The 10,046-nt window shown below is 29.9% G+C and overlaps 1 protein-coding gene across 1 annotated transcript; it reads left to right on the forward strand.

Moving 5' to 3' along the window:
- Window positions 1-74: 74 nt before the first annotated feature.
- DhpD (guanine deaminase) lies at window positions 75-5,450 on the forward strand. The gene is made up of 8 exons (XM_077429818.1): window positions 75-255; window positions 1,003-1,263; window positions 1,352-1,570; window positions 2,581-2,688; window positions 2,770-2,877; window positions 2,976-3,141; window positions 3,216-3,368; window positions 3,445-5,450. Exons 1-8 carry the CDS (start codon window positions 145-147, stop codon window positions 3,684-3,686), a joined length of 1,368 nt encoding a protein of 455 aa, XP_077285944.1. The 5' UTR covers window positions 75-144; the 3' UTR covers window positions 3,687-5,450.
- The last annotated feature ends 4,596 nt before the right edge of the window (window positions 5,451-10,046 follow it).

Raw genomic sequence — 10,046 nt, forward strand, 5'->3', positions numbered from 1 at the left:
GGTGAATTTTCAATATCTTGTTGTGATAAAAGTAAGTTGGTAAGAGTATCAGTTGGCGCGCAACTGTCATTCGCCAGTTTGCCTTGGGCTGTCGACCGGTGAGGTAGTGTAGTGTTGTTGTTGAGGTCCGTAAAATACTATCACATGGCAGTTGCGAATGTATCGGCTGCGGCCATATTCGTGGGAAACATAGTGCATTATTGCCGAGAGGGACTGGATGCATTTTCGGGATCGCTAGTCGTCGAACGTGGAAGAGTTAGTCTTTGACAACACCCCCTCTCCACCTCCCGCTATTTTTCGAACAAATATTCAAGGCTAACTCGTCCATATGTCGAACCTTGAAATTTTCACCTTTTTACATACCTCTTCTTACTTCGCCTTACGATTACAATTCATTAAACTTTTGGCTCTTAGTATTCTTTTATTTCAATTAAAAAAAACTTATTAACAATTTAATTTATCTTATATTACACTTACCAGTTGAATTTTTTACTTAAGTTCTACACAAAGTATCAATACATGAAGATTTTTTTTTAATAATCAAATATGTATTGATATCGTATAATACGTATATAGTATGTGACGTAAAAGTTCTTATAAAAAAAATCACTCAAGTCAACTCTTTTATTCTTTATATACGTATGCATGTACAATTTGTACAAGGGATCACCGTTGATAAACTGTAGGATATGTATAGTGAATACAATACTGCACTCACTGTAAAAAAATACAATGAACAAACACACAATATTGTGTAGTTTCTTATTCATCTTTAAAAATGTGCAGATAAGCACACTCAGCTCTTATGTACTATACTATACACATGTAACTCTGTTCACATTATGTAAAATGTGCTTAATCGGAAAAATTCCGAACCCATGATAGTTGTGATATTGAATATGTTCACTATCGCGACTCGCTTAGGGTGAATAGAACACGTTATCATTTGACCCGTAACCTAATATTTACTAACACCAAATTTTTTCAATATTAAATTTACAGATTATATCAGTCGGTCGTACAAAAAACGTCGAAGAGATAGCACAAAGTCTCAACTTGACTAAGTATGTTGTATCTGAACTTAAGCCGTGTCAATTCATTATGCCCGGTCTCGTCGATTGCCACTTGCACGCACCGCAGTTTCCAAATCTAGGATTGGGGCTGGATCGACCTTTGCTCGAATGGCTCACGGCGTACACATTTCCTCTGGAGAAGCAATACGATGATATTACATTTGCTACTAACGTTTACGATACTGTAGTCGTAAGAATTTCGAACTTTCTTGAAATGCATGGACTTCAACTGCAATTCAACAGACAAATTTAAAAAAAAATTTTTTTTATATAATTAGAATAGAACTTTAAAAAATGGAACGACGACAGCTTGCTATTTCGGAAGTTTACACTTGGAAAGCAGTGTCGTATTAGCTGCTGTTGCTGAAGATCGAGGTCAACGTGCTCTTGTAGGGAAAGTGAGCATGGATATTCCGAATGACATGGACTATTTTAACAAATCTGAAAAAGAAATTGATGAAACTGAAAATTTCATTAAATTAGTACGCGACATGGAGGTAATAAATTTATAATTTCAATTATTATATGTATTACCTAAGTTTTTGCCATGTGACGTAAGTATATTGTCAAAAATTGTTTTTTAATTTTTATATCTGTTTTCAGTGGGTAGATATTTATCAAAAAGTTAAATTTCATCATCATACTTATAGACTAGACAAAACTAAAGAAAGTATCTTATAGAAATCGTAACAATAGTTGGAGATCTGCATCATTAACACTCGGAATAAGTTAAACTTCAGACAATTTGTTCAGAAAACAGTGGCGTGTAGATTGTTAGTGATGCCCGGGGCCAACTCTTAGATTTTATATTAAAATTATATAATATATTGAAATAAAAGTAAAATTTTTAATAGATTCTTCTTATGATATAGCAATTACGGGAATAAAATTGAATTTAGCTTCACAGACGAAATTTTTTCTTTTTATTTATTGAAATATCTTCTAATATATATTATTTGTAGACATAAATCAAAAATTCCACACTTATATTAGATTCTTTGATTTAATGTCTCCCCAAATTGGACGCCCAGGACCAAAAATAGGTTTTATTTTTTCTTAATAATGTATTTAATTACACGTGCAACAGACGTGACTCGTTTAACATGTAAAGCTAGTGTCTATCTTTATCTTTTTCTCAGTACTGCATTAGAGAAGAGTATAAAGTATATGTAAGACCTGAAATCCTACTGAAAGCATTTGAATATGTACGAAAGTTTGAAGCTGAAAATGGCAGCAATTCAATTTTTAAGTGTAAAAAACTTTCTTGAGTATTGATAAAAAAAAGTTTAGTTTAAAAGTTTATTTACATTATGTATGCATATGTAAAATGCGCCACTCTGTGTAAGTAGGGAAGAGATACAATAGGGAAAAAATTCATTTGAAGTTTTAAAATTTTTAAAATCATCCCTGAATTTTCGTTATTTTTAACTACTCCACAGCCTTTGATAATAGCAATAATATAAATTGTATTTTTTTTTAATTTACACAATTTAATTTGTATTTTTAGAGCGATTTGGTGGAGCCGATTATAACGCCAAGATTTGCCTTGAGTTGTTGTGAGTCTACTATGAAAAAATTAGGAGAATTAGCCAAAAAATATAATTGTAAAATTCAGGTTCGTTCAAATATGATAAAATATTGAATTTAATTATGTAAATATTTTCAAAGTCATTTTATCGGCAAATTAACATTCCAGAGCCATATATCAGAGAATATCGGAGAAATAAATGCTGTTAAAGAGATGTTCCCCGAGTGTAAAACCTATGCGGAAGTTTACGACCGTGCAGGTCTATTAATGGACAAAGTGAGTTGTAATTTATTTCGACATTTGCTCATTATAATACTGGTTCGATTAATATAGTAAAATACACGCACGAAACTTACCAATTAGATAAATTTTAGACTATTATGGCTCACGCAGTTCATTTGGAAGATTCAGAGATAAAGCTGTTGGCCAAAAGAGGCGTCTCAATTGCACACTGTCCCGCTTCGAACACGCGTCTAATGTCCGGATTGTGTCCTGTCAGAAAACTGATAAAAAACGGATTAAAAGTTGGCTTAGGAACAGGTTGATACACATACATTAACATTATGCGTATGTATATTTGATTTTTTTCTCATACATATTTTTATATCCACTAGATGTGGCCGGTGGCGATAGTACATCAATTTTAGATGCGATTAGAAGATGCATGGATGTTTCTAGTCATCTGTGCCTAATGGATGGAAATAGCGAAAATAGTTCAGTGACTTGGACAGAAGCTTTTTACTTGGCAACTTTAGGAGGTGCAAAAGGTAAATTATACGTCAATTATTACATACATATGTACATACGTATACGTTTCATGTAATAAAATGTTTTTTTTTTTAGCTCTTTCTTTAGATAGTAAAATCGGCAATTTTGAAGTTGGAAAAGAATTTGACGCACTTATAATTGATCCGTATTGTCAAAATTCCACAATAGATAACTATCATTGTCTGGAAGAAGTTCCATCCCTTTCGCCTGAGAGTAATGAGGAAAAAATAAAGCACCTCTTACAAAAGTTTATATACGCTGGTAGTGATGTAAATATATCGAAAATATTTATAAAAGGAAGAGAGATACTGTTTTAAATTTTAGTTTTAATTATTCATGACAAATGATAGAAATTAGGTTTAATTTTTTTATATTGAAATTTTGTTTACTATTTTTTATGTTTTTGATTTGATAAGTGCCGAGTATATGTATGTTGAGCCTCAGACAAAATGCAAGGCCCAGGGCAACTGATATTTTTAAGCCCCCCCCCCTCCCCGTTTTAAAAAAATTAAATCATGGGGAAGAAAAAAGTTTTTACTTAAAAATGGGATTTTTTATACACATGTATTATTTCAGTGCACCCCGTTCTACCAACTCGCAATATATCGAGACTCGTTTTCTCAGCTTTTCGTCTGCTTCAAAAGGAGTTTGTATATTGTATACAAAATTGTTTTTTGTACACATGTACGTATGTAATATCTATAATATACGAGACATATTGTGATCATTCATAGATTTTTAAGCTATTAACACACCTTTAAAATATTTAAAAATCGATGCTTACTATATTTTAGTTAACGTTTATCTCGTAAAAATAAGTATTTCACTATGTAAAACATTTTCGTATATGTGTGTTTTATATTGTTGCGTAGGGGTGGGTGGAGGATCCAAGTAAAAGGCCAAATTCGTTTCACAGCATTTATTGGTGATTCAGGAGATACACGCACTGGCAGTGCTCCGTCCAGAATGTCCTGATATGGTCTAAGTACCTCCTTATAAAAGACAGATCGCTCAGGACATCTTCGATGTCCGGTTACTTCCTTATTGTTTAGATATGTATTCCCACGACACTCAGTCCCACGCTATCTCTGTCACTTCTGAGAAGGGACCGGGTGCCGTTACTACGCCAATTCGGTGGCCATTGTTTAGCCTACTTGCACTTAGTCTGGAGATAATCCTTGAAACCAATTATAACGTCTCTGGTATGCTACTCGGCCTAATCCGATTGCACTTACTCGGCGGTGTACGTAACAATATATACAAAATTGACGACGAAATACACCGAAAATGTTGAGAAAACGAGTCTTGAAATATTGCAAGTCGGTGGAACGAGATAGATCCTAGTTATGTATTTTTTGTGACAAATTGTGAGACCCATGACCGTCACCCCCCCCCCCCCCCCCTTTGATATGGTCTGTGTGTATGTACATATGTACTTACATACATACATACATACATATAATTAAATAATTATGCCAAATTAGATTATGTATGCGCTTTGAAAAGATTCGTCCATTTAAAATAGTACAAGTATGTAATTATAAGCAATATATATGTATTGTACAAAACCTGGATGGGAACATTAGATGTCATATACTCATAGATATACATATATGTACAATACATATTTTATAAATATACCATTGTTAAGTTTCTAATTTTAATGTATACTCAATTATTATTGCAATAATAGATTAGGTTTAAAGAGATTCCATGATTACTGTTTTTTAATAAAGTATTTTGTACCAGCATGTTGAGATTTTATGTTTTATTTAACGAAATTATCATTGTGTTTTATGCGATAGTTTTAAGTCATGTTTGAAGTATGTGGCGGGAAGAGGAATAGATAGATATCTGAAAGGAAACATTAAAATTTATACATATCCTTTTATTAACTTTTTGACATACAAAATTTTCATTAAATTGAATACAAAATAATGTCAAAATGAGTTGTAATTACAACTGTACCGACTACCCTGCAAATTTTACTTTCCAATTACATATTTATTTATAATTTTAATTACTTTTCATAAGTAGATCTTTGGGCATTACAGACTTGAATTATTTGTATTCTCTTCTCGAACAGAAATTGATAAAAAAAAAAACAATAAACAACTTAATATACATATATATTCAGTCTTAAATGTGAAAATTCATATAGCTCATCACAAACAGGATTGCAAGTACATATTGAATTGTCATCGGATTTGCCACATTAACACGCCGAGGAAATTACCGCCTAGTCTTAAACAATTCCGTAGTAAATCAGAAAACTTTAAATAAGCCGATGTTTGGTTTTAAATGGCGTTCAGTTGGAATGCTCTTTCAATTTTTTAGTCTTTAATATTACTAGTGTTCTCAAATGCAATATGAATTCAAATAAATGTTTTAAAGTGGAGATATTCAATATAAATACAAATAATATTCATATAACATACATACTTTCCAATAATATAAGCGTTGTGCGAATATACACCAATTGCAATAATATGAAAAAATAATTGTGCGACATATATGTATGTAATAATATGCTCGTTGCAGAATAAAAATACATCAAAAATATTCCCGTAAAATTTTAATATCCACTAACTGACAAAATCAGCACATTTTATAGGAATCCATGAACAACAATTTCACATAATTTTTATACAAATTTGGCCCATAAAACTGTAATCAACGTGTTAGAATAGATTTTAAGCCAAAAAATGCATTTTCGAATGTATATATAATATATAATGCATTTAGCTACAGTTTTACAAAAATACTTATCGCCTACATAACTTATTTGAATATAACTGGAAAGAGAATTTTTTTATATACTGGATAAGTAAAAAAATAATTTAATTAGAATTATACCATAATTTAAATATGTGATTAAACCTCTCAAAATTTAGAGATTTTATTAATATAAAATGGATGTTTATTAAATAATAATAGGTGGGATAAGACATAAGTATCTAAGCTAATATGTATGTAGCATTGCCACACCTACTGGATACGAAATCTCTAAGATTACTCATCAATTTTCAAATCCAAGAATTAAAGTCAATGAAATATTTTTAGATAGATTTTAAATAGCAAGTATTCCATACAAATAAAATAAATACATATATGTATGTATTAATTTAAAAACATCAAAAATTTTTGAAAAAATTTAAATATATTTTTAAGTCCAAAGTTACAAAAGCTTCAAAAGAATAATAAAAACATACCAATCGAATTGAACACATATATTGGTGGGATAAGAATGCATCAATATTTATAAACAAACAATTATAGTGAAATAATAAAACATTTACCTCTAATATGTCTCTTTGAGCGAATTTGAAGAACATGAAAAAAATATAAAATGCAAGAATGAATATCATTCAACCCGCTTCATTTCATTTTAAACAAGGAAAAAATGTTTTTCGTGTACAATCAATCAACAGAAGACTGAAGAATGTGAAATTAATTTTAGTTAAATATTCATAGCGAAGTTTAAAAATTAATATGTGGCCCCAATCCAGCCGTTTTATAACTTTTACTCATGATCAATATATTACTTTCCACTAACGGTATACAATAATGTTAAGCGACAAAAAAATTTACAAATTCAATTTGAGAAACGTATCAAATTAGTCAACAACACTGAACTTACAAAATCAACTATGAACGATGAAAATAATGGATTACAAGTCGTAGGGTTCTCGTTACCGATAAAGTAACACTTTGAACACACACACACACGTGTTAAAATGCTTACATTTGACTGTAACTTAATAGCGAGTGTAACAGCAAACGCTTTTTGACGCATCGATCATCACTTTCTTCGTCCGCCAGGATTGAATTCCTGGTCTGAAAGTGTCACTGGGTACACTCGGCTCGACGTATACGCATGATCGATGGAAATGAGAGCATCCGAAAGTATATCTATACAACGTGTATATATAACTATGCATATACGTATTATAATATACATACATTAATGGAATGCAATTCAGTTATATGTTTCGATAGTTGCTTATAAATAATTTTGTAAGCACCCTCGACGGGTCACTTTGGCATCTAAGCAAGTTTAAAAGTAATTGAAAAATGATACAAAAAATTTGACAAAATTGGTGTATACATGAACTGTGTTACCTATCTGAATATATATTTAAAAAACTTTTTAGTATATAATTTTTCACTCGTCTTAAAAATTTATCTCTTACCAAATTACTGCTCTAAACAAATAACATACAATTTATACATGTAATATTCACTTTTCCTAAAAAAAAAGTATTTTGAATAACACATAAATTCGCGTTGAAAAAAAAAACATTAAAATATTAAGGTTCTATCTCAGATAGGAATTTTTGAGATTTAAAAATTCACTTATTGCATGGTTATTTTACGATGAAGTTTTCACAACTCACCGAAAGAATAAAAAAAAGTGTTACATGAACTTCTTACGCCGACGACATTTAAAAGTTCGTGATATGAATATTAATAATTACTATCACATCAAATATAACTATCATTTTACCAAAAGCTGCGAGTAAAATAAAAACACACATCAAAAATTTTATCAACTTAATACATAATAATACATATTTATATACTTCACTGGTTTTTGTAAAATAATATTTGTTCAAGTTATTTTTATACACACTTAGACCAATTTACTACATTTTAATTTGGTCGTAAAATTGTCTTAGATTATGCGAACGTTTATTTTATTTTTGATAAATAATAAAAACAAAATGGTTTTAAAACTATATGCGTCAACGACATAAACTAAAACTAATCAGCAATATTTTAGAAGTCAGGTCCAATTCTCAGTTGAGTAAATACTAAATTTGTTGTATAAATACAAAAATACTTTTGAAATTAAATTAACTATAATATGAGTATTATTATTGATGCTAAAATACGGGATACCCTGAAATTACGAATTTGATCGATAAAAATTCACCGACGGGTGAATTTTACCGCTTTTTAATAGGGAACAATTTAAACGTATAATTTATAAAATAAATGTGCATTTAAAAAAATTTTGTGTACTAAAAAGTTTCTGTACATTACAAAAAAATTGTGTGCATTTCCAAATGACGGATACAAATTGCATTGGAAAGTTTGCTTTGATCATTGAAAAAAATATTTGTAACTTAAAAAGTGGATGAAATGTGCATTAAAATGACAGATGAACTGTATCGGCAACGTCGCGAATACCAAAATAAGAACCAACGTTTAGTTAGGTTTTATTTATGTATGGTTTGGTTAAATTATGGTTGGTTTTATGTATTTATTAAAGATTACATTTCACTAGTGGGATTAGAATTTCACTAGTGAGAAACAAAAGTAAACACTTTTAACACAAAGCGGAAGACTGCAACGTTGCCACTTTTTGTATCTATTCTAATGTTAAAATCTATTTTTTCGAATGATCGCTTCATATTTTTTAATGGTCACTTTGTAATTCCAAAATATTGTATTCGATGCACAATACGAGATTGCTTAATGCACCGAAAATAATGCAAATTTTTAATGCACAAATATTTTTTTTAACACACAAAGTATTTTTCTCAATGTACAGTTAAATCGTACCCTTTTTAATATTTTAACACAGATCAAAATGACAAGATGGTTTTTGTCTTTATAATATCCTAACAAAAGTACTTGTGCGAAAGGGCACGTTTTATTTGAAAGCATTTTCCATTGAAATCAACTGAAAATATTATATAGCTGATCCATAAGCCGGGATTTTCCTATTTTAAAACATAAAATAAACATTCTTAAAGAATGATTTACTTGCTAATTCAACGACTATAACAAAGCATAAGGCAGTATGAGATATTAGTTAATACATAATAATAATAATGATAAAAAATACATTTGGTAAACAATATAAATATTACATAAAATAGTGACTATGGCACAAAAAAAAATACTAAAATATCACCAATATCAATATGTGCAAATACTGTTATAGTATAATAATATAGTTTTCGATATCGGAAAGCTGCCTACATACAATACATCCATACAAACCAATAATGAGTTCTAAACATTCATATAAAATATTTTCAATTGTAGACAATCGATTATTATTTATATCGTAATTCTTTATGCATTTATACATATTTTATATATTCATTGTGCACGTAAAAATATTTTTTTTTTATTATATTAGAAATATTTCGTAATTAACAGATAATAAAACGATCTAACATTAACAATTTCCTTTTAAATCTTAATCTTAAATTTTATATTTAAGATAGTCAATAAATAGTGTTTAAAATTAATACAAATACTATAACGTTGTGCTCATAAAATTTTTGCATCAAAGAAAAAAATTTAAAGCAAGTGTGATTGTCTTGAAGTGAACGTGATATGAGAAATTAAAAAATTTCAACAAATGTGTTATTTTAATAAACATGAATACAACAACAACCACACGAAAAACAATTAACATACAACAGTGGCGTGCGATTTACTGTGGCTGTGCGATTACATGGTCGGCTTCCAGCAAAACATTACCCGTTAACATTTATGTATCTTGCTAACTTATCTTGATACTTTACATTGAAAAATATATATAGAACAACCCTTATTTACAAAGGAAACATATTAGAATTACAACGGCAGCGTCTTTCGCGACACCCCCATGGACGGCACGCCACTGCTATAAATGCACACTGCGAAATTTTGACACA

This window comes from Arctopsyche grandis, chromosome 4 (genome assembly GCF_051622035.1).
Source record: "Arctopsyche grandis isolate Sample6627 chromosome 4, ASM5162203v2, whole genome shotgun sequence".
In the NCBI taxonomy this organism is placed as follows: Eukaryota; Metazoa; Arthropoda; class Insecta; order Trichoptera; family Hydropsychidae; genus Arctopsyche; species Arctopsyche grandis.